The sequence below is a fragment of the Protopterus annectens genome, chromosome 6.part0, assembly GCF_019279795.1.
Source record: "Protopterus annectens isolate FY-2018-M chromosome 6.part0, PAN1.0, whole genome shotgun sequence".
NCBI classification, from domain to species: Eukaryota; Metazoa; Chordata; order Ceratodontiformes; family Protopteridae; genus Protopterus; species Protopterus annectens.
The window spans coordinates 1,665,895,680-1,665,918,969 of record NC_056737.1 but is presented as its reverse complement, the minus strand read 5'-3'; the positions used below and the strand labels follow the sequence as shown (position 1 = coordinate 1,665,918,969).

Sequence of the window (23,290 nt, the reverse complement as noted above, 5' to 3'; positions counted from 1 at the left end):
ACTAAGCCCAGTTGTCCTGTGTGTCTTATTTAACCAAAGGGTCATAAAGTGTAGGATAGCCTTTGTCCAGGAGTTCTTATCACTTAAGAGGATGCACATGTGGTTTTGAGCCATTGCGGCATTCACTGGTTCTTTAGAACTGCATGCAGAGAGAAAATAAATTCTTCAGTGAAGCACCTGAAGGAGAAGAGATTTTTGGGGAATAGATGGCAATACAGCAAGGTATGACAGTTCTATAGGCATAAAGACACATATCTGGCATCTTTTTCTGCAGAGGCCTTTGGTGTGACATGCACCTTCCTTCCCCTGAGACTGCCACAAACTGAAGCCACTACCTCAGCACAGACTTCAATATGCATGGTCTGCATTATCATAAGCTCTAGAGATGGTGGCACCCCTATGCTGTTTGTGCAGGAGAAGATGGAAATAGATCAGCTTGAGGTTGTAGGCGTACACCTAAGTATTGAGGCCTACAAGGCAGACAGCATATCCAAACTAGGGCTCAAGACACCCACACCAAAACATTTACTGAGCTTGTTTCACCCTGTGCTGAGGGGGCTTCAACTATTTCCCCTATCTAGGCTCCCTTACACAATCTCTTCAAGTTGCCTCAGGACTTTAGGGATTTATGGAAATCCAGACAGCCAACCTCTAAATAATTTACAGTGTCAGTGGGAAAGGGACCCCCCCTTCCCTGGAGGGAGTGAAATACCTCAGATTCAAAGGTGAAAGCACTGGCATATGCTAACTAAATGCTTCCATCCGCTTTCCCACAGAAATTAGGGCATACTTTCCTCAGCCTTACCACCTGAAGATGTGTTTTTTGAGGATATCCGTTACAAGATAAGGAAGAGATTTGAGATACTGATCAGATACAGAAATTTTCAGTGCCTGACAGAACCAAAGCTACTGACTATTCCTCTTGTCCTAGAAGCCCCAAGGGTTGCATTTTACAATGTTTTTTGCATACTGCCTGATCTGAGGAAGCCAAGCCAATTTTATAGAGTCCATAACTCCCACAAGCACCTGTACAAGAGCACGGTTGCTGATCCAGCAGTGGTGTCCATGAATTTGTGGAAAGGATAAAATGCATCTGCATCCCAAGAATCCAATTTCCAATGCCATGGAAAGTAAAGTACTTGACTTTTTTTGCGGGGGGGGGGGGACCTACACCTCAGCTACCCTAGCTGTTTGGGTCTTCAACTAATATTCCCACTTGTTGAAGTTCCACAATCCTCTTGGCCATTTGAGACATAAGTTTCATGAGATAGAGCAACCTCTTTGCCTAGTTGATTACACACTATTATTGATTGTGGCTATGAAGAATTTGATGCAGTCTGCAAGGCAGCTGCTAGTGGGTCTATGGTTAGGAGTCATGCTTGATATGAGGAATTGACACCTTCCAAAGCTTGTAAAAGCAAAGTTTCTTAGTGCTCCAGAACAGTTGGAGAAAAAAAAAAGTGGAACTCAATTTTATTGTTTATTTTTTTTCTCCAGTTTTTCCTGGGCATATTTTACGTTTTTCTTACCATTTGTGTTTGGACATTGCCTTGGTTTGTTCTTGATGCTCCTTTCCCATCCCCCCAAAACTTCAACCTATCCCTTCACTGTTTTTGCCTCCACATCATCTCTTCCCCTCCAAGGATATGAGGCAGGCTGACTTTCTTTGTGAAACAGTGGGGGTGGGGGGGGCTGTCACACAAAATGTGAGGGTCCTTCAGGTCATAAAACAGTGTTACAGGTTACATTTCCAATAGAAAACACCATTTATTGGTATTCCTTCTGTTCCTAAAGATCAGCAGCTCCGTATATGACTAATAAAAAGTCTTGTATCCTAGAGTACTACTGAGAGTGCTCCCAGAAAAAAAAATGTGCATGGTTCTACTCTAGACAGTTTTTAGTCCAGAGGAAGGAAGGAAGGAGAGAACTTTAAGATCTATGTTAGACCTGTCTAGATTGATCAAGTTACCAATATTTCCTTATTAAACAGAATAATTGGGACAAAGAAAAAGAGGAGTACTTATATTAATTGCACAAGGAGCTCCAATAGTGACAGAAAAGGATAAAACAGATAATGGCAGATTTGTAGTGCTAAGGGATTACTGCCAAGGAAGGAGGATTACACTGGCATATATTTATATTCCACTGAAAACTGCTATAATGGAGCTTAAGAAAATTCTGGGAGAAATTATCAGCTTTCATCAAGGAATATTACTTATAGGCGGGGACTGGAATTTTATCTGCAACAGTGAAGATGTGTGTTGGGGGCCCAGAAGGGGAAATATAACAAAGAAGGGTAGATTCTGGAAGACATTTATGAAGATATTTGTCATGGAAGATGTGAATTCAGTACTAGGAGTTCAGAGTGAATCTACATATTATTCCCCAAAGTACAAAAACTGGGCTAAGCTAGACAGAATTTTCATTTCACAGGAACATGTGCATTTGATTGAAGGTCTTGATATGCACCCAGTAACTGTTTCAGATCACGCGCCAATAATAACTTAAAAACACAGGGTAATGAAATAAAAATGAGACAGTGGTGCTTTCCCACCTATCTGTGAAAAAGAGATGAATTTAAGGAATGGGTGGTAGAAATTATTCAGGAGTTATTACAGGAGATAGAAATTTCTTCTGAAAATATAGCTAGAGAGTGGTGTAAAATTAAAGTGGAGTTTAAAAATAGGGTGGAAGTAAAAAAAACAAGGAGATATGGTTAAGAAGTAATGAGTTATTTAGATGAACTGACAAATGCTAAAGTATTGCAAAACGGGGAATCCTACAGAACTAAAAGAGAAGCAACTGCAGAATGCTAAACAGAAAATAAGGGATTACCTTGATAATATGCATGAGTTTAGAAAAACAGCTGTTAAGCAACTGTTTTTGATAATAACTGTACAGGACTATAACTTTTAGCACAACTCAGGCAACAGAAAGTATAAAGGGCTGTTACTGAGCTTAGGGAGTGTATAACAAGGAAAATAAGAGATCCTGTAGAAGTATTAGAAATATTTTGTAAATTATATGATGAGGCTCAATTACTAACAGGATAGGAGATGTGATAAAAATGATCATGTATAACCCATTTACAGGAAAGTCCCCAGGAATAGATGGTATTCCTGTGGATGTTTGGAAGCTGGGGGAGGGAGACTGATAAAGATCTGGAAGATTTTGTTTTAATATTATTTTAAGAGGAGAAGAAGTACTAACATCATGGAAGAAAACAGTGGCGATAGGAGGTACTACCAGCCATGCCAGGAGAAGTGGGGCAGTGGATTTATAACATATGTCGTACAGCTGCCTGGGACTTTGTAAGTAATTTTATGTAATTTGTATATCAAACTTATTTGTACAGATGCTTGTGTTGAAAATGTATTTTGTGATGTTTGCTTGTGTTAAAATGTATCAACAGTGTGCCCTGCTAGAAGGAAAAGAAATTTACATGCATTATTGTAACTGTTTAGTTGTATACATTATAACAGCATAAACTGGCAGAGAAGAGGTTACTCCGCCTGACTTTGAAAAAAAATATTCTTGAAAAAAAATATTCTTGAAATTAAATTACTTTATTGGTAAGCCATAAAGATGTTATCCCACAGTTTTGAATGGAACCAGAGATGCAATGTCTGTGCTAGAGAATAAATTATAGCTTATGTAGGCATAGTGGAATGGTTTTATGGTTTTATGACTTCCAGCAGCTACACCACATCTGCGCAATGGTCTTGTGTGTGTACTATTGACATGTTGGTGCTAAAATCCTGGCAGCTTCTAGTGTTGGTGATAGCAAGGGAAACAGAATCATGACCTGTATGTGATGTCATTCTATATAGAAATAATGTTTTAATATTGGAGGAGACTGAAGTTTCAGCAGCATTCAGCGTTCTGTCTTGGACCTGACATCAAGGACCACTCACCTACTATATCTTGTCTTGCTCTTCTCAGTAAATAGGAACAGTAATTATTTTAGTCAATCAGGAGTAGATAGACTAGCTAAATACTGTTTGTCTATAACTGTATGAAACTTTCCATTTGTGTTATTTTTAATATTCCCTGTGACTAAAACTCTGGTGTTTACTATAAACAGATATTTAATATTTTTTTTTGTTCTTTTATTATTAAATATATTTAGTTTTTTCATTGTGGATGGTCCATTTTAGAAAATATTTAAATTTTGAGAGTATTTGCACATATTTATTTGGTGATAACTCTGGACACTCTTGAAAGCCTTGCTGTTTGGTCAGCATTACGGTTTGTATTAATATTAAATTCACTAAGCATATTTGGATGCCCTTTTAAGAGCCTTATAGTAACTGACTGGTGGCAGTAAATCTACCTTGTAGTCTGGGCAAAGTTGGTAAAATGGGTAATCTGTGCCAGCCTTTACTAAATGTGTGTGTGTTTGAAAATTAAATCTCAAAGAGTGTGTGTGTCAGCTACTTGCAGCAGAGACACAAAGCACTGGTTTCAGTGTTCCAATGGGGAGCCTTACTGGGGAGAGACAGATAGACACACGCAGACCCCAGGCTGTGTGTGTGTGCCGTGTGTGCTCTTAAGGGAAATTGTGCTTGATGCAGAGAGGTCTGCATCTGGAAATACTCATGTATCCATTTGTATTCCAAGTGAGTGTCCCTCTCCAGTGTCAGTAGTGAAGATTCAGGCTCCTTGATTACTGACCCAGCATGGAGACATCACAGCTGTAATACCTAAAGAGGGTAAATTTACATCAGATCCAGCATCATACAGGCCCATTTCAATACTAAACTATGATTATAAAGTGTTTGTCTATAATGGCTAAAAAAATGGCAAGAGTGATGCCAAAATTGATAGATCTGGATCAGTGTGGTTTTGTGGAGGGGAGGCAAAAATTTGACAGTAGTAACAGGACATTGATGATCCAGAGGGAAGCAGAATCTAAGAAAAAAACACTGTTGTTGGTGGGTCTTAATGCAGAGAAAGCATTTGACAGAGTAAGCTGGGACTTTATGAGCAGGGCAATGGAAGCATTTACATTTCCAGATAAAATTATAAGGTTGGTTAGGAGGATATGTGAGGGATCAGAGGTGAAAACTAAAGTGGGGTAGGGTCCTCTCTGTTAATCTCTGCTTGAGTAGAGGAACCAGGCAGAGGTGTCCTCTTTCCCCTTTGTTATTTGTGTTATATTTAAAACCACTGGCAAAAAATAAGGGCCTTAGAAATTCAAGGATATAATTGGTAAGGTAGCCAAGAAAAGCAGGCTGTATTTGCAGATGATATTATTTTATAGCTAACAAAACTACAAGGGGACATTACAGTGTTGTGGAGCATTTTAAGACCATTTCAGATCTTTTGGAATACAAAATTAATGAAGCTGTAATAAAGACAATAGCAATAAATTATGTACGCACACACAAATTGGTTCAGCAATATCCATATTAATGAGCTTATGATAGGAGTATGGATTAAACATGATTCTGGTATGGCAGCTAAGGATATGTGGGAAGAGACTAAACAAAAGATAATATGAAAACTATGTGGGAAGAGTCTAAACAAAAGATATACAAAAACTGAGAAAATGGAAATTGTATGCACATTGATAATAGGATGCAAGCAGTTAAAATGTTTTAGTCCCTTTAGTCTTATACACAGGTCAGGAATATTTTTATCAACCAGAGGAGAAGTTGTGGATAGCATTTAATAAAGGGCTGAAGGATTTTATCTGGGAGTGGAAGACTGCAAGAGTCAAGTGGGATAAGCTCATTCTCCCAGTTAAACAATGTAGATTGGGATTACACGCTTTGAAGGGGTATTTCAGAAGAACACATTTAAGGCTCATGTATATAGCACAAGCAGAAAACTATAATTCAAAGTTTAAAGCAATGATGATGAAACAGGGGGAAGCTCAAGAAACAAGGAGAGACTGAGATTTTGGGTGCATATTTTTAAGGAGAATGATAGTAATCATACAGAAATTTATATTCGTAAAGTAGCAGAAAGTATTCTAAGAACTAAGTCAACATGGGAATGGAGAAGGGTGATTCTGCTGATAGGGAGGACTGCAATTAGGAATACACACAATAGGCAAGAGGGGGCTGGAATTTATTATAGAAAACTGGCAAAGGAACCAAGGTACTGGGAGCAAATAACTAGAGAGGGAAAGATGATAGAATGGGAAGATGCCAAGAATTTATTTGGACTGCAGATTAGAGATTGCCTTCCCTATCAAGGATTGATATCAGAGTACAGACAAAAAGAAAGACTGGTGGGTTCTAAATGAAAGACCAGCACTGGTAGCAGTTTTTTGTAGAATTTAGAACAGAAGCTGCCGTTAAAAAGGAATAATTAGTAGCGCATATAAAATATTGCATGATAACTATAAGAATCAAACAGATGAGGTTAGAAAGGATTGGGAAGAGAAATTGGATAAGCAATTCACAAAGAAACAATGAAGGGGTATATGTATGTATCCCAAATATGGAACAAATTCTAGAAGATTTAGGATCTTTGCTTGGAAGTGTTTATGTAGGTATTTTTATACCCCTTATCCCAAATATGGAACAAAGTCTAGAAGATTTAGAATCTTTGCTTGGGAGTGTTTATGTAGGTATTTTTATACCCCAAGTAGACTCCAAAGAATTTTTCCTCAGGTGGACAGCAAATGTTGGAGGTGTGATGGAGAAGAAAGAGGAGACTGGGAGCATATGTTCTGGGAGTATAATGAGCTGGTAGACTTTAAAGAGTCCCTGAAGACTGTTTTGTCAAACATACTGGACAAGCAAATTGTTGTAAATAAGGAAGTATTTTTTTTGAGTTATGATACAGAATCAGAATTGCCTAGACATAGTAAGGCCTTTCTGAGTCTAATTATGGTGGCTGCCAAAAAAGTAATTACTAGAAAATGGAAATGAGAGTCTAAACCAACTTTACTAGAAGTAGCAAATATAGTAACAGAGGTAAACAATTGGAATTGAGATCTTTAGAAAAGGGTAGGAGCAAATTACACAGGAAAAATGGGAATTGTGGGAACAATACATCCAAAGGAGGAATGAGGTTTAAAAGAAGACTGGATGTGAATGGAACTATGTAATGTTTGACTGATAATGACTGGATAATAAGTGATGTATAATGTTTGCAACTACAATTGTGTCAACATGGTTTGTAATGTATAATGTTTACAACTGGAATTGTGTCAATATGGTTTGTTTTCATTTATATAAATGTAAGATTGCCCACGTTATATGTGATAATTTAATAAAGATGTTTCTTCTTTATAAAAAAATAATAAAAATGTAGCATTATGATCTGATGTTGTCTTCTTCATTCCTTCTCAACAATAGAGTCTCTGATCCGAACTTCGGATGTGTCTCGGACACATTCTACAGACTTGGATTCAACACTCAGGCTCCTCCCTCTTACCCATAATGCACTACAGCCACCCAAGTACCTCAGATCTTGTTTGCCACTTCAGCGTACCGGATGCAGATTTCATGCTCTCAAGCTGTGGATAGCTTTATTTCAAAAATGTTCTTGTGAACTAGCCTTAGGTATTTTGTAAGTTGTCCCTCCGTTATCTTCTTTCAGATAGTGTGCGTGTGCTGTGTGATTCTTTTCCTTAAAAAAAAAAAAAAAAAAAAGTTACGTTAGTTCTCTTTCTCTTTTCTGTTAACTTAAACCTTAAAACTTAAACTTACCTGTATTTCGTAGCTTAATTCTGTCAGTTCCTTTACTTCTGTGGAGTTGACAGTTGTTTTTTAGTGGGCTTTTGGATACAGCTGACAAGCCTTCACCAGGGTTCAAGTGCTGCACTTCTTGTGTGCATAAAATCCCCAACCAGGATGCCCAGAAGGAGTGTGTGTATTGCCTGGGTGCTGATAATTTGAAAGCAGATTGTAATGTTTGTGCTGCTTTTAATCAGCGGGCGTTAACTGACCTGAAAAATAAATTGATGCTTAGGGGCCTTCTTCCCTCCTCAGCTCCAGAGGCTCAGACCCCTTCTTTGGCTTCTTCTTCTCCAGCTACTATAAAAGAGGTCCCTCCCTGATTCCCTGAGGGAGACTCTTGAGGCTAAGAAGCCAAACAAATCCTCTGATCTGACTTCCTCGGACTCAAAGGAATTGCCTCCCTTCTAGGATCCAACAGCTCCTTCAGATCCAGGGGATGTCATTACTATCTCTACTCCACCTTTTGTCTGCTTTTATATTGGATCCAATACCTCAGGATCTGAGAACTTCGAGGTCCCCTGCTCTCTCTTTCAGGTCAAAACATTCCCGACCTCCCTTGTCAGCTTCATCCATTTCCTTCAGAAGCTGGCCCAAGGTGTGTATGGACAGGATGATGAGGAGATTTCTCAAGGCTCATATCCAGATGGGGGTAGACTTGGCTTTGTCCCCTGTCAGATCCATGAACTACCCTGGCCATACCATCAGGACTCCTCCTCAGATCCAACCTTCAGTTTTGGAATCGCAGAATTCAGGACTGATGTGCTTCAGGCTCAGTGCAGGGGAAGCATCCTTCCTTGATGCTGAGGATGCCCTTGGCTAGCTCTGTTCCAGCTCTCTTGGAACAGAGCAGGTCTCAAAGCCGTGGTGTCGGTACTGGGCCTGGGGAACTGGGATTGGCTCTGTCTTTCTCAGAACAATCACTTCCTTTGGGTGCCTCGGCACTCAGCAGTTCAGGTCCAATCGTTTCTTTAGGTCGTGGATCTGGGGTGAGTCCTGCCCGTTTTTCCTCAGTGGTTTTGGTCTTAAGGGAGACAGAAAGGACTTCTCCTGGTCCTTCAGCCTTTCAGGTAGTGGAGAGGGTTTTCTCTCGAGTTGGAGATCTGATGACACATGTTCCCCAGTCCACCCCCCGTACCCCACATCAGATCCAGGCCTTGCTTCCAGTCTTCCTATCCTGAGCAGCCTCTGAGAACTCCCTGCTCATGAGGGATCCCCTTCTTCCAACACTTTTCCAGAGTACCCAGCTGAATAACTTACTCAGAAGAAGACTTGCAAAAGGAGGCACGTTGACTCCCCATTAGAGTCTTTAACTGAGGACACTGACTTTGATGAGGGGGAAGGATCCCCCTGATCCTCACCTGAACACTCCTTTGGGGACGTATTAGAGATTCTGAAGCTGAAAGGTGGGTGGTCTGCCCAACCTCTCTCCAGATAGGTTTCTGGTACCCCCTCCAGATAGGAAACATTGGAGTAAGGGTCCAGTAGTCATTGCCATCATGGTGGTGGTAGCCACTAAGAAAGAGTTGTCAGAAGAGACTGCTAATATCCATCTGCCTAGCAAGGACTCTAGAGCATTCGACAGGATTGGAAAGCCATCTACACTTCAGCCACCTTTGCAATGAGGTTGTTGAACTACATGGCTTATTTTACCTGACATCAGAGAGATCTGATCAAGGAACTCTTAGCTTCTCTCTGAGTCCATGCCTTTGGAGGAATTTAAGAAACATTCTCCCAAGCTGAACACTCTTTCATCTGTTACCAACTCATCAATGAGGATAATCTCCCATACCACAGAGGGCACCTTGCCTATAGCCAGTTCAGGACTTTCCATAAGGAAGCATGCCTGGATGAGGCTATGTGATTGTTGCCTAGCCCTTTAAGGCATCATTTGTGAATGTCCCTTATGATGGCTCCTCCAGTTTTGGGATTTTACCAATAGCAAAAAGGACGGGAAGACACTTACTGCTTTTGGAATAAAATTTTCTACCTCCTCAGAGGTCCTTCTTGAGGGACCAGTGTGGAGGCAAGATGATGTGGTTTCTCAGATCGCAAGGGCCTTTCCAGGACTCGCACAGGGAACCCTCCTCCAGAGGCAGAGTAGGAGGGTTTAATGGTAGATGCTGCCCTAAAAGCAGAGGGGGTCCACAGAACCAGGGCTTTAGGGAATCCTTTCCAGATAAGCCCTACCAGCGCTCCTGAATTGCTGCCCGATTGTCCTTCTCTGGAGGCAGTTGGGGGCCGACTAGCTTTGCACACAAAAGCCTCAACCCAGTTGACTCAAAACCATTGGGTGCTAAGCATAATATCCAGAGGCTCTCATTTCTCTTCTTCCCCCAAATTCCAAGAGCCTTCCTGACATGCCACCCAATCAAAGGGAGCAGGCAGCACAGGAAATCCAGCAACTTTTGCTAAAAGGAGTTATCCGGGAGGTCCCAACCAAACAAAGAGAGTTCGGAACCTACACCCTTTTCTTTTTGGTGCCAAAAAAGACAGGACCTAAGATCCATCCTGGATCTAAGCAAATTGAGTGAATACATAAAGAAGTCAAGGTTCCGAATGGATATGGTTCAGTCCATTATGCCACTGTTGCACAAGGACTACTGGATGTGCTCGATAGATCTCAAGTACTCATACTGTCACATCAAAAGAGGCAGGCGTTCCAGGAGATATGTGAGCATCCAGCTGGGAGCCAATCATCAGTTCACAGTACTGCCCTTTGGGCTCACCACAGCCCCCCAGGTGTTCACCAAATGCATGACCGTGGTAGCAGCTCACCTGAGGCTCAAGGGATTCCAGGTGTTTCCATACTTATACGATTGGCTCCTGACTGCTCCCACAAGGCATCGGCTAATCCAAGCCAGAGATTTCTTAATCCAGTTATCACATTGTCTGGGCATCACCATAAATATGAGCAAATCCAACATGATTCCAGTACAGAACCTGAAATTTATAAGTACGCAGCGCAACACAAGGAATCGGATAGCATATCTTACTTCACACTGAGTAGCCACTCTGAGAAATCAGGTACAGGAATTGTTAGCTCAACAGGCTCCCCTGCTTGATTGGTCCTGCAGACCCTAGGATCCATGTCTGCAGCTATTTTGTTCCTCTAGCCAGATTTTTCATGCAGGTTCTCCAGTGGACATTAGTGACACAATGGTCCATCCTCTTTCAGCCACTGACCCTTCACATCAGGTTGACTGTCATTTGCAAACGTCACCTCAGTTGGTGGATACAGTCAAACAACCTCATTCTAGGCAGACTGTTCTTGAACACCCCCCCCAGCCACCGTGACAACGGATGATTCCCAGTTTGGGTGGGGGGGCATTACAATGGGATGATGGTCCAAGGCATGTGGTCCCCTACTGAGACCAGGTTGCATATCAGTGTCCTGGAGATGAGAGCATTCCTCCTAACATTGCAAACCTTTCAGGACGTTCTCCCTTTGGGGAGTATTGCAGTACACACAGACAACAAATCTGTTGTCTGGTACATCAACAAACAGGGAGAAACCCATTCTTACCCCTTGTGCATGGAGGCCATGAGAGTGGGCAATATCTTCATACCACCTTCTAGTTGCAATGCATATCCTGGGGAAAACCAGTGATTTAGAGGAAAGACTCAGCAAATCGCTCCTAGTTCCGCAGAAGTGGTCCCTCAGTAAATGAGTAGCGGACATAATCTTCAATTGTTGGGATCAACCTTGCTGTGAACTTTTTGCCTCTCCTCTCAACAACAAATGCAACAAGTTCTTTGCTCTGATCCCTCCTCCAGGGGAATCTCTGAGGGATGCTCTGGTCCATGATTGGCTACCGGGTCTCCTGTATGCTTACCCTCCTCTTCTGCTCATACCAAAGTTTCTTCAAAAGGCACACAGGTTGAAGAGCTCAGTCATCCTCTTTATCCCCTTCGGCCTCATCCTGGAGCCAAGTCAGGACCTCCTTTCTCATCCATTAGGGATGCAGCATCTGAATCTTCAAGACCTCATATTGACTGCTTGGTTTCCCTACTTTCTACCATAGTGAGACAGTCCAGGCTTAAGTCCCCAGTCCAAAAAATTCTTCTAGCCTTGCAAAAGGCTTCCGCCAAGAATGTGTACACCAGTAAGCGGAAGAGATTTGTTATTTGGGCCACAAGCAGGAACATTGATCTTTTCTCAGCACCAGTGTCAGACGTTTTGTTACTTCTTAGCACCCTTTTTGAGGAAGGTGCTAGCTTCTCAACTGTCAAACTCCAATTGGCTGCTATTTCCAGTTTTCATACTTAGTCCCATTCTCTGTTTGCTTTTAGGCTTTGCAAATCTTTCATGAAAGGTGTTTTCTTACTAAGGCCTCCAATCAAGGATACATCTCATCCTTGAGACCAAACTCTTGCATTGCAGGCTTTGAACCAGGGACCCTTCAAACCAGCAGCATATTGTGACATGAAGTTTCTGTCATGGAAGAGGGTCCTCTTGGTGGCTATAACTTCTGCTAAGAGGATTTCTGAACTACAAGCCTTATCCTACAAACCTCCTTACATACTTTTTCATAAAGACAGTGTGTCCTTATGTAGCAATCCTTCCTTTATGCCCAAAGTAGCTAATGAGAGCAGTATTAATCAATCCATCCAATTATCAGTGTTCTTTTCAAATTTTTGTAATAAAGGGAAGTATGTTCCCCATCTTCTAGATGTTAATAGACAACTCCATTTTTACTTGCACAAGACCAAGCAACACAGGAAGTCTGATCAGCTTTTTGTAGCTTTCTCATGTGTTACACTTGAACAAGCAAAGTCTAAAGTTACCTTGGTAAAATGGATATCTGGCTGCATTTTGTGTATTTACTCATCCAAAGGATTGGAATTACTTAGACAACGCAGGTCACATTCCACCAGAACTGTGGCTACTTCTGCATTTTTCTATTCTAGAACTTCCATTGATATTTGTGCAGCAGCAACATGGTCTAACAGTCACACCTTTGTATCACACTGCAAATTTTGATATCGTGTCCAGGAGCAAGACCTTCTTTGGTTTGATGGTGCTCCGGCATATCTTTCCATGAGAGTCACCTGGGATTTACGTATCTGGGGCCTCTGACCTATCATGAGGAATGAAGAAGACTTCATCAGATTAAAAGGTTATGATTTACCATAACTTGGCATCTTTGTTGTCTTCCTTCATTCCTCCTCACTTTCCCAACCAACCATCCCCCTGCCTCTTTTCTTCTAGAGGAACCTGGATTATGAAAGGACTCTTGTGAACCATGTCTGAGCCTCATCTGCTGTTCCTTTGCTATGTGGGTGTTGGACATATGAAATCAGCACACTTGATCTGAGGTACTTGGGTGGATGTAGTGCGTTATGGGTAAGAGGGAGGAGCTTGAGAGTCACATCCAAGTCTGAAGAATGTGGCCGTTCCAGATCTGACGGTTGGATCCGAGACCCTATTGTGAGGCGGAATGAAGGAAGACAACACAGATGCCAAGTTATGGTAAGACATAACCTTTTATTTTTCATTTGCTATTTCTAGTAAACAAATATTTACTTCCAATAGAACAAAAAAGTTACCTATGGTTCCTGAGTTCAAAATGCTGTTGTTGCAGAGCCTTCTGCCTTTGCTGCTTCCTCTGGCATTTATCCTAACCTTGGATTTAAAGGATGTCTATGCATACATCCCCATATCCAAGGTAGGCAGGCTGTGTTTCTAAGATTCAGTAGAGGAAGTACCCATTACCATTTTGCACCCAGGGTGTTTACAAAGTGCCTTTCTCAAATAATTGCTTTTTGCAGGTGAAAGGGATCCGCATCTTATCTCATCTGGACAACTGTGTCTTGTAGACCCTGTCCTTGGTAGGAAGTCCAAGAAGCTCTACAAACTACAATCATTTATTTTCATTCTCTGGCACTATGTCTGACTATTCCAAAATCCCATTTTCCCCATCCAGGTGAGCTTTATTTCTGGGACTCTTCTGGATTCAGAGGGACAGAAAAAAATCCTCCCAGAGAAAAAGTTCCTTTTTCTGACACAGTACTTTGAAAAGACTGACAGCCTCAATTATATCCCTGCCAGGAGGAATTCCTTAGAGACCTAGGATACATGGCCTTTAGTATAGTGATAATTCCCTTGGCACAACTTTGTATGAGGAAATTGCAGTGATACCTCAGAAACAGGTATGCAGTCAGTACAGTGTCCCATTCTGCTGTTACCCTGTATCAAAGAACATTCACGATGGACTGAAAAAGTTTGTCTAAACTTTGGAGTTTCCTGCAAAATGGATCAAGGCTATTAGACCCACATAATGTACTCCTCAGCTATGACCTGGGGGTCCCATGTGGGGGAGGTGAGAGTGCGATGACTTTGAGACAGGGCATTCAAAAGCAAAACATATCGACATAAAGGAAATGATAGTAGTGATAATGTCCATCTGTGCCTACAATAAATGTGTGGCAACAGAGAGCCTTTCTAATGCAGGCAGACAGTACCACTGTGATGTGGTATATCAACAAGCAAGAGAGAGATATACACTCTTACCTACTGTGCAGACGGGCAGTACAGTTGTTGGAGTTAACCCAGCAGCCAAGTCTCAATTCAGAGTTCTGTTGCACATCCCATTCCAGGACAGCAGCCCATCTCAGCAGAAAAAACAAACTGACAATTACAAATAGATATTAAACAGAAATGTGTCCTTGGACGTAGTTCACAAGTGGAGTTTGCCAGAAGTAGACCTTTTTGTTCTCCAGGAAATAGGCAGCTGAGCAAATATCGCACCAGGATGCCAACCCAAGAGGTATAGACAACACATACCTTCACCATACCCTTAGCAGGTCCATTTCTGTACACTTTGCCTCCTCTAACCTTGATCCCCAATGTATTGCAAAAGATAAGGGAGGGCAAGCCAGAAATTCTACTGATAGCACCATTTTGGTCCTTGCAATATTGATTTTTCATAATACTGAAACTGTCAAGGGAAAAACTGTTATTCTTGCCTCAGCATGTGGCCCTCTTGACTCAGTACAAGAAGATGGTGAATCTCTCCAACCTGTGGACACTGAGGCTGACAGTTTGGATGATTTAACACCCATCAAAAATGTGTTTCTAGAGGATGTGCTACATATTTTGAGGAGGCCAGGAAAGCCTAAAACAAGGAAATGTTCCATAGCAGAGTAACGGATGGTCTCCCACTAGTACTGTAACATAGGACAGGACACAGCTTCAGTACAGTTGTCTGTGGTCCTCACCTACCTGTCAGATATTTACAAAATAGGCCTTTCTTATGCTTCCCCAAAGATGCATGCTTCAGCCATTACTGCATGTCCCTCACTCCCCATTTGCCAGCAAAACAGTTCCACTGGGGGTCCTGCATTTAAGGTCTCCCAAAAAGGAGACCTCATCAGAAATTATTATAAAATTTGTGATTGAAAAACTCTCTTCCTCCATTTGAACCAGCTTCTTCCATCCCCATAAAATCCTTGCATTGGAAGACTGCCCTGCTGGTAGCCTTGATATTGGCTAGGTGAATTTCAGAATTTCAAGCTCTGACTTGCAGGGAACCTTTCTTGGTATTCCATATGGATAGAGTCGTGCTTTGGAATAATTCATCTTTTATGACTAAGGTGGTTTGTGCATACATAGTAAAGATTCTACCTAGACAGACAAAGCAATTTTGGAAAATTGATCAGTCATTTTTGAATGGATAGCCTGTTTTGCTTTCTGCCATAGTCATCATGGGAAACCTATCCCAGGCCTAGTGAAAGCTCATTCACCCAGGTCATAGCTACCATCTCACCTTTCTAAAGGGGAAGAAGGGAGGGTATTAGTACTGAAACAGTGCATATAGTTTAACTTCTCCAATTATAGCAAGTCCCTTACACAATTGTACTATGTTCTTCATAATTCACTGTTGCAGTACTGACTCTTGGGATGATTCCCAGAGCTTACAGGCTAGAGGATGGCTTGCATTTTGTGGAAGATGAGGACATAAGACCCTGCAGCATGGCCCTAGCAAACCCTGCCCTCAGCCTGGAAACACTGGCTAAGTTACAACATTTGGCAAGGATGTCCACTGAGGACCAGGTAGCTGCCTGCAAGATGCCCTCTGTAGTATGCAACATACACCTTTGTGGATGAGGTGAAACATACCCAGTGTGGTTGAATGACATCCTAAGTGCTTAGGGGTAGATTTCCATGCATTTTAAGTTGTGCTACCACACCCATAATAGCATATATCCCACCACACACAAAACAAAGTATGTGCATCTAATGTGTAGCTGTCACAATGGGCCCACCTTGAGGGGAAGAACCCACTAGAATCTCCTCTCTACTACTTGTTAATGAGTATTCCAGAGTCACAGTCAGCCATCTTTAAGGCAGAATTTAGTGCTTAGCAGAAACTTATTTAGAACCAGCCCCTTATAAGGGCTGTAATCCAGATGTTAAAATACGTACAGTGAAAACATAAATGAATCCATACATTTATTGTGGTAATGTTTACTTCAGAAAGCTGTACCTTATCTCAAAACTTGATGATAGATAGCATTTGATGGCTCTGCTATGCTGTGCATTAGAAGAGATGCTACAAGCAGAAAGGTGGTGGTGGTGCAGCTGTAATGCTGTAAGAAAATGGATGCCAAACTTGTGTAAAGGTTTTCATAGGGAAAAGCAGATTGCAGAAGAGCAGTAAAGACAGTACAAAGATTCCATAAGAAGTTAAGGAGATATTAACGATATGTCTTTGTGTGTATACACTCAAAGAAAATAGTGGAAAAGTAACCTGCCCTTAATCTAGGTTTTTTGATGCGAGAAAGCTTCTATATTTAAAGTCATATTTAGTATTTGGTAGGTGCAGAAACAAAAAAGTTAGAATGAGACTACACTGCAGGATAAAAACTGCTTGGGTGTTCACAGGAAATCATTAATGTAGTGACCAGTTTGACACAGAAAATGATGGAAGCAAACATTGTATGAACATAAGCATGCATAGTACCAAGAAACAGGGACTAGAAGTTCTTATAGGTTCATAGGTAGGTACTAGGCTATCGGCCCAAGGGCCTACGTAAGCCTAGTCAACAAGGTTCCCTGGCTTACGCCACCCAAGAAAGTTATTTTCCTGTGCCACTGTCAAGCAGAGACACAGAAGTGATCCCTGGGTGTATTTCCTATTTCCCATCCACTCATCAAGATTTTTCTTGAAGAGTGCTAATGAAGAACTTTGCCTGACATAGATGGGTGGCCTGTTCCAGAGTATGGGAAGTCTCTGGGACAGGAATCTATCCCTCCAGCATGTCCTGTTTATTGTGGTGACAAGGTTTAGGTCCCTAGAGTGTGTAGCTCGGAGGGATTGGGATTTCTTTAGGTGTAGCATGTCCAACAGCTCTGGGTTTGACATAGCTTTATATGTTAGGCAGAGATCACCTCGGAGTAGGCGATATGCTATGGAGTAAAGCTGGAGTTTTTTGAGGCGGTCAGTGTAGGGCATTTGTTTGAGGCCAGTAATCCTTTTGTGAGTTACTTTTGTGGCCTTTCCAGCTGCTGCAGATGTCTTGTGAGGTACATTCCAAAAGGGGCGTTGTACTGTATAATGGTTCTAATGAGTGTTGAATAGAGGGGAACAATGACCTCTTTTTTTCCTGGATGAGAACCCTTTTATGATGAGGTGTGCCATGTAGAAGGACTTTCTGACTACTGTGGCGATGTGACTATCAAAGGAGAGACTACTGTCCACCTGGGTCCCAAGGTGTCTTATCACGCATTCGGTGTTAAGTAGATTGCTGCCTATGTGGTAGTTCATGGGTATAGAGTTTTTACCAAAGGGGATGACACTGCACTTTTTGGCATTGAGCTTGAGGGCATGGCTCTGACACCAGGCATGTGTCTCAGTGAGGCCCTTCTGTAGGATGTCCACATCATTTGGGGACTTGACTATGGCTCCTAGTTTGCAGTCATCTGCGAACTTTGTTAGCCGGAGGCCTTCTGTGTTAGCCTGTACTTCAGAGAAGTAGATACCAAACAGGAGAGGTCCCAGGACGGAACCCTGTGGTACTCCACTTGTCACTGTATGAGGTCAGATTTGGAGTCTGCAACTTTTACAGTGTGGGTTCTGTCAGTGAGCCAGTTGGCAACCCATCTTGTGACGTAGGGATTTATACCTAGTTTAGTGAGTTTAACTATAATTCCAGAATGGGGGATGGTGTTGAAAGCCTTGGCGAGGTCAAGATAGGCTGTGTGAACCACCTTACCCTCATCTACGGCTTTGGTGACTGCCTCAAAGAAGTCGATCAGGTTCAGGAGGCATGATCTGCCTTTCACAAACCCAAACTGGGTGGAATCCAGAGTTTGGAGGTTACCAATGTCTTTATGAGTTCCATGATGATATGTTCCATGGCCTTGCAGATCAGGCTAATAGGTCGATAGTTACCCGGGTCAGTGGTGGCTCCCCCTTTGTGGAGTGGGATAACTGTTGCTGTGTGCCATTCAGTGGGCACAAAGCCTGATGCGAGGCTATTATTGAACATGGTGCTTAAGTGGGGAGCCAGTTCATTCTGAAGTTCGTGTAAAACGCAGCCTGGGATGTTGTCCGGTCCCATGGATGCTGTGTTTTTGGATTTAGAGAGTGCAGCTTTTACCTGCGTAGTTGTGATTATAGGGACTCTGCATTCTTCCTTTCTAGATATGGGCCCTTTAGGGGGTGAGAGGGAAGTAAAGTTAGCACTGAACCTGTCTGCCAGGATGTTGGCAATATCAGTTGGTTCTGTAATTTTCGTGCCTTTGTGCTGTAACTCAGAGCAGATCTGGGTGTTGCCATCAAGATTCTTGACATAGCTATAGAATGCTTTGTGGTTGTCCTTGGAATTAGTGGTGATTTTGTTTTCGGAGCTAGCTTTGGAGGATCTTATAAGGGATCTCAGCTTCTTAGTGAGGCTGACCAGGAAGCTCCTCCACTCATGGGATTTTACTCTCTTTTTTGCATCAGTTTCTTCCTTCTGTTGTACAGTTTGTTTACGGCAGGGGACCACCAAATTGGCTTCCTTTTTTTGGAGGATAGCGTCTTGGTTCTGTTTGGGATAGCAAGATCCATGCACTCGTGTAAGTGCTTATAGAGTGCAATTGTGTAGGATTCAGCAGTTGTAACTGTATTGTCCATCTGCATGGGTGTCATGAAGTTCACCACTTATGTCTTGAGCATGAAGTTGGCTTTGGAGAAATTTTTTACTGTGGTTTCCTTAATGGGGGGTGGGGCGGGATGTGGATATCAAGGGTGATTAGCTTATGGTTGGATCGGACCAACGAGGAGTTGACTTCAGGCGTGGAACACCGGTCACTCATGTTGGTAATGACTAGGTGTGGGATATTGTTGCCCCTGGTGGGGGTGTGGATAAGTTGATCCAGGGCATTGGAGTTTATGAATTCCAGAAAGCGTTGAGCTAAGGAGTTGGTAAACAAGTTTTCCCAGTTAATGGTGGGGTAGTTGAAGTCGCCCATTATTATTGTGTTTGGTTGAACCTTAATATTTTCCAGTACATCAAGAAAAGAGGAGTGGGAATCCTGGGGTATGGTGGGTGATCTGTAGCAAACTACAGTTTGGATTGCAGTTTTGCCCAGAGTTAGTTGCACTTGGATAACCTTGGATGCATTGTGCTGAGCAACTAGCTGGAGGTGTGGATATCCTTAATGAATATGGACACACCTCCGCCTTTGGTGTTTCGGTCCAGGTTACATGGCCAAAAAGTGTGGTATGAGTTATAGCCTGGTAGTGCAGGGGTGCTCTCTGGAGCCTTGAACCAGGTCTCAGTCACTGCACAGATATCAATGTTCTCCATTTTAAGGAGTGCTTTCGAGTGAGTGCATTTTGAGATTTAGACTTCTAGCATTGAGTAACATTACCCTCAGTTTTTGCTTGCCTTGAATGATGGACTAGAAGTTAGTAAAATGTATTACTTGTTTTAGTTAACCATATCAGTTGACATATAGCATCAGTTTCATATTTAAAGTAGATAGTTTTTAGAATACCATAGTTTACAACCCCCCCAATGTTCTAAATGTGTCATCTTTCTTACTTCACAGGTACCTATCGACAACATGACCAATGAACTTGAGCAGAAGGTCGAGCCACACAATGATTATTTCAGTACACAGTTCCTATTGAACTTTTCAGTCCTTGGTACCCATGTAGTAACTGTGGAAGCATCTGTTGTTGACTCCAGTGGGATTATTTGGAAAACAGGCCCCAAAACTACCATGGCCATTAAATCTTTGGAAGATCCTTACTCCCAGCAACTTCGCCTCCAGCAGCAGCAGCAGCAACAACAGCAGCAGCAGCAGTCATCTCAACATCAAGTGCAAACGCAACGGACTGCGTACTCACGATTTTAGATGCAGATTGCAACTCACTGCAGCATACTGTTTCTTTTCAGATTTGATTCTCATCTGTCAATAAAACAAAGTTTTTTTTTTGTATAGGCTAATTGAATCATTGCTTGCTAATGAAAATAATGTGGGTACGATTCCTTTAAACATTTGCATTCACCATTCATGTACTTATTTAAATTACCATGACTGAGTTGTCAGGTTGATGGGGCTCAGGCCCAGCATCAGTAGGCATGTTTATCTTTTAATCAGGTATTGCACATTTTTCTAATGTGTCTCAAGTTTTGTTTTCTGCAGAGTCATGTTGAAAATATTGCATTAGCAGCAAATTTTCAGTTCTGTATTGTGGCCTCTTAGCATCCTACTTAGAGAGAAATTAAATCAACCCCCAGTTATTAAGTGCATTCTATATCATAGGCTTCTTTTAGGGCTTTCATTTTATAATGCAAACGCATTTATAACTATTCAGTACGTTCCACTGGCCTTCATCAATAACGTAGGCAAACAAGTCTCAGTGCCCTTAAAATAGAAAAAAAGAGAAAAGACAAGTCTTGTATACTAAAGCTTTCTTTCACAACAGTTACAGCAGAGAATTACTTCATTCTTTTACCACTTTAATGCATAATATTCATAACACAGAAAATACAGTTTTGTTTTTGCACAAGTTGATTTGCTAAGAGTTCCAGAAAACATATGAAAACCACAACGTTCCTTTAAGTGTAAGTTAGAGAAATTTTTGATGGAAAAGTTAATAATTGTATTTCTTGTGGGAAACAACAGATACCTCATAGGATTTTCATTCTTTCATTCCTTATTGCTTGGGCCTGAGCAGGCATCGTGCGTCGGTGTCGCTGTTGTGCTTTATAGATTTCGCACCATTTCATTAAAGATTAGACTGTGCCAGGCTTGTTTTTTGGTAAACGGTGTAATTATAAACATGCCGTCGGATCTTACTGTTTCCAGAAAGCTGTTTACCTTTTTCACTGCTTTGCAGTCTGTCACAGTTTTCACTGCTGAATAAATGTCTGCTGTTTTTCTGTCTTTGCTGTAGTCTCGAGGACCAGCCCAGCTTTCTGTAATTTTTGCCCAGGTCCCTTCTGGATGGCTCGCTGTGTTCTTCTGGAAAGGGGTCTAATTTTTAAAAGAGAAAGAGTCATACTACTAGGAATCATCCCTCTTCCTCAACTCTGAACATCTGTTTTGGCCTTTAACTCCACTTTGGGCCATTTCATGTATGATACTTCTGAATAATTTTGTCATTTCTTCACATTATACTTCTGAATAGTTATTTTGTCTTCCCTATGGGTCATGTCATCTCATAACATTTCACCCAACTGGATCACTGTATTACAGTGTGCAATTTTTTTTTTTTTTAATAGTGGCTCACCTCTGAGACTGATTAGTGTATTCAAACAGTTATTTGTGGAAGATGAGAAAATTCTGACTTCATAAGAAAGATTGGAGCTGTACTTGTGTGGAGGGTCATAGACTTTTTCTCGCAGGTTATACTTTATGACATAAAAAGGGAGTTCTGCCAGGACATGGGTACAGATGCATGTTCTGTTTTTCCTGGGTTGTTAGAGACTTAGGTTTTGGGTTAAGTGCGAGTTGCTGAAAGATCAGCCAGGAAGGAATAGACTGGGAATCCAGGAAACAGCATTCTAGTGCAGAGAAAGGATATAGCAGATACTTCTTTTTGAAAATGACTAGGTTCCTTATTAGGACTAAGAGGCAGAGCATGAGTAACTAGAAAGTATTTGTGTTTATTTGTTATATAAGCATTACTGCAGTTTATACTCAGAAAAATAGATTTAGCATCAGCTGCCTGGCACAGAAAAGTAAAGTACTGGCTATAATCCAGACTATCCAGATTCAGTTAGCCTCCCATGAGCTGAAAGGACTAAGGAAGGGAAGTATGTGAATGAGTAGCAGTTGACATCTCTCCCATCGTTGGGAGGGACATTATAACTGTGATGCCCGCGTACTAACCCAGTAATCAAGGAGCCTCAATCCTCACCACTAACACCAGTGAGAGGCGAGCACATTGGGGGGGATACAAGTACACACACACACACACACACACACACACACACACACACACACAGTAAAGTGCAAAAACACATTCAGTGATCACTGTACACAAGCTACTGGAATTCACTATTCACACCACTACAAGCCAATTAATATGTGATGTGGCTAATTCACCACTATCAACCAATTAATACTTGATGTGGATATCCCACCACTGCCAAACAATTAATATGGGGTGCCTATGCACTGGCCAGTAATCAAGGAGCCTCAGTCCTCACCACTAGCACCAGTGAGGGGCGTGCACATTGGGAGGATAAGTACATACACAGTAAATTACAATTTCAGTTAAGCGCGCACAGAGATCACAGTCAGGGGCTGATTTCTCCCATTCTCTGCAGATCCCCAATAAGACTCCCCACTAGCACAGCAATAGGGTCCAGATCTCAGCCTAGTGGTCAAGCTAAAACCTCCAGCACCCTCTCTGTCCAATCAGTGCTTCGTGTCCCTGCCCAAGTAGCTGACACACACATACTTTAAGATTTGATTTAGATATAAACACACAGATACTCTTCAGGAAGGCTGGCACAGGTTCTCCAACTATGCCCCCTTTCTGCCCAGACTATAAGGTAGTACTGACTGCCACCAACCACTATTATCAGCTACTGTAAGACCCTTCCCAAAGGGTGATCAATTTCACTGAGTAATGTTACTGTTATCCAAATTAGTAAGTGTGGCTGAGCAGCAAGACTATGGAGTGGCTTGGACAGTATCATCAAATACATGCAAGTACCCTCTAAGAGGTTAAATTATCTCTACACAAAACAGCCGCAGTTGAAAGGTTTAAAAATATTTAATAATAAATAATAAAAGCACAAGACAAATCTCATCAATTCAACATAGTGCTAATCAAGAGTTCAGAAATCACAGGAACTTTAGAACAATATTGTGGGATCGTCTGACATAAATATAGAAAACAGCTAGACTAATCTGGCTAAATTCCTGTCTAATTCTAAGAGAAATCACTGTTTTAAATAGTACTTGCATACAGAGCAAGCAAGTGCTGGTGAGCTGTTGTCAGATCCAGATCAAGATACAAAATACTCAATCTTTCTCTCTGAGAAAGTCTTAAATTGATGATGCACAGTACTGTCGAGTCATTTCACATTACATCATTTTTCTCACTTCTCCTTTAGTTCCCAGGCTAACAGAAACTCAAAAT

The 23,290-nt window shown here is 41.7% G+C and overlaps 1 protein-coding gene across 2 annotated transcripts in view; it reads left to right on the top strand.

Moving 5' to 3' along the window:
* INTS7 (integrator complex subunit 7) overlaps positions 1-20,130 on the top strand; it is a 1,158,789-nt gene extending 1,138,659 nt beyond the window's left edge. For both annotated transcript variants that reach the window (XM_044075076.1, XM_044075075.1), the window contains one exon: positions 19,738-20,130. In XM_044075076.1, coding sequence (XP_043931011.1) covers positions 19,738-20,046 — 309 coding nt within the window. In that variant the 3' untranslated portion in view covers positions 20,047-20,130. The remainder of the gene's footprint in view (positions 1-19,737) is intronic.
* Positions 20,131-23,290: the final 3,160 nt, after the last annotated feature.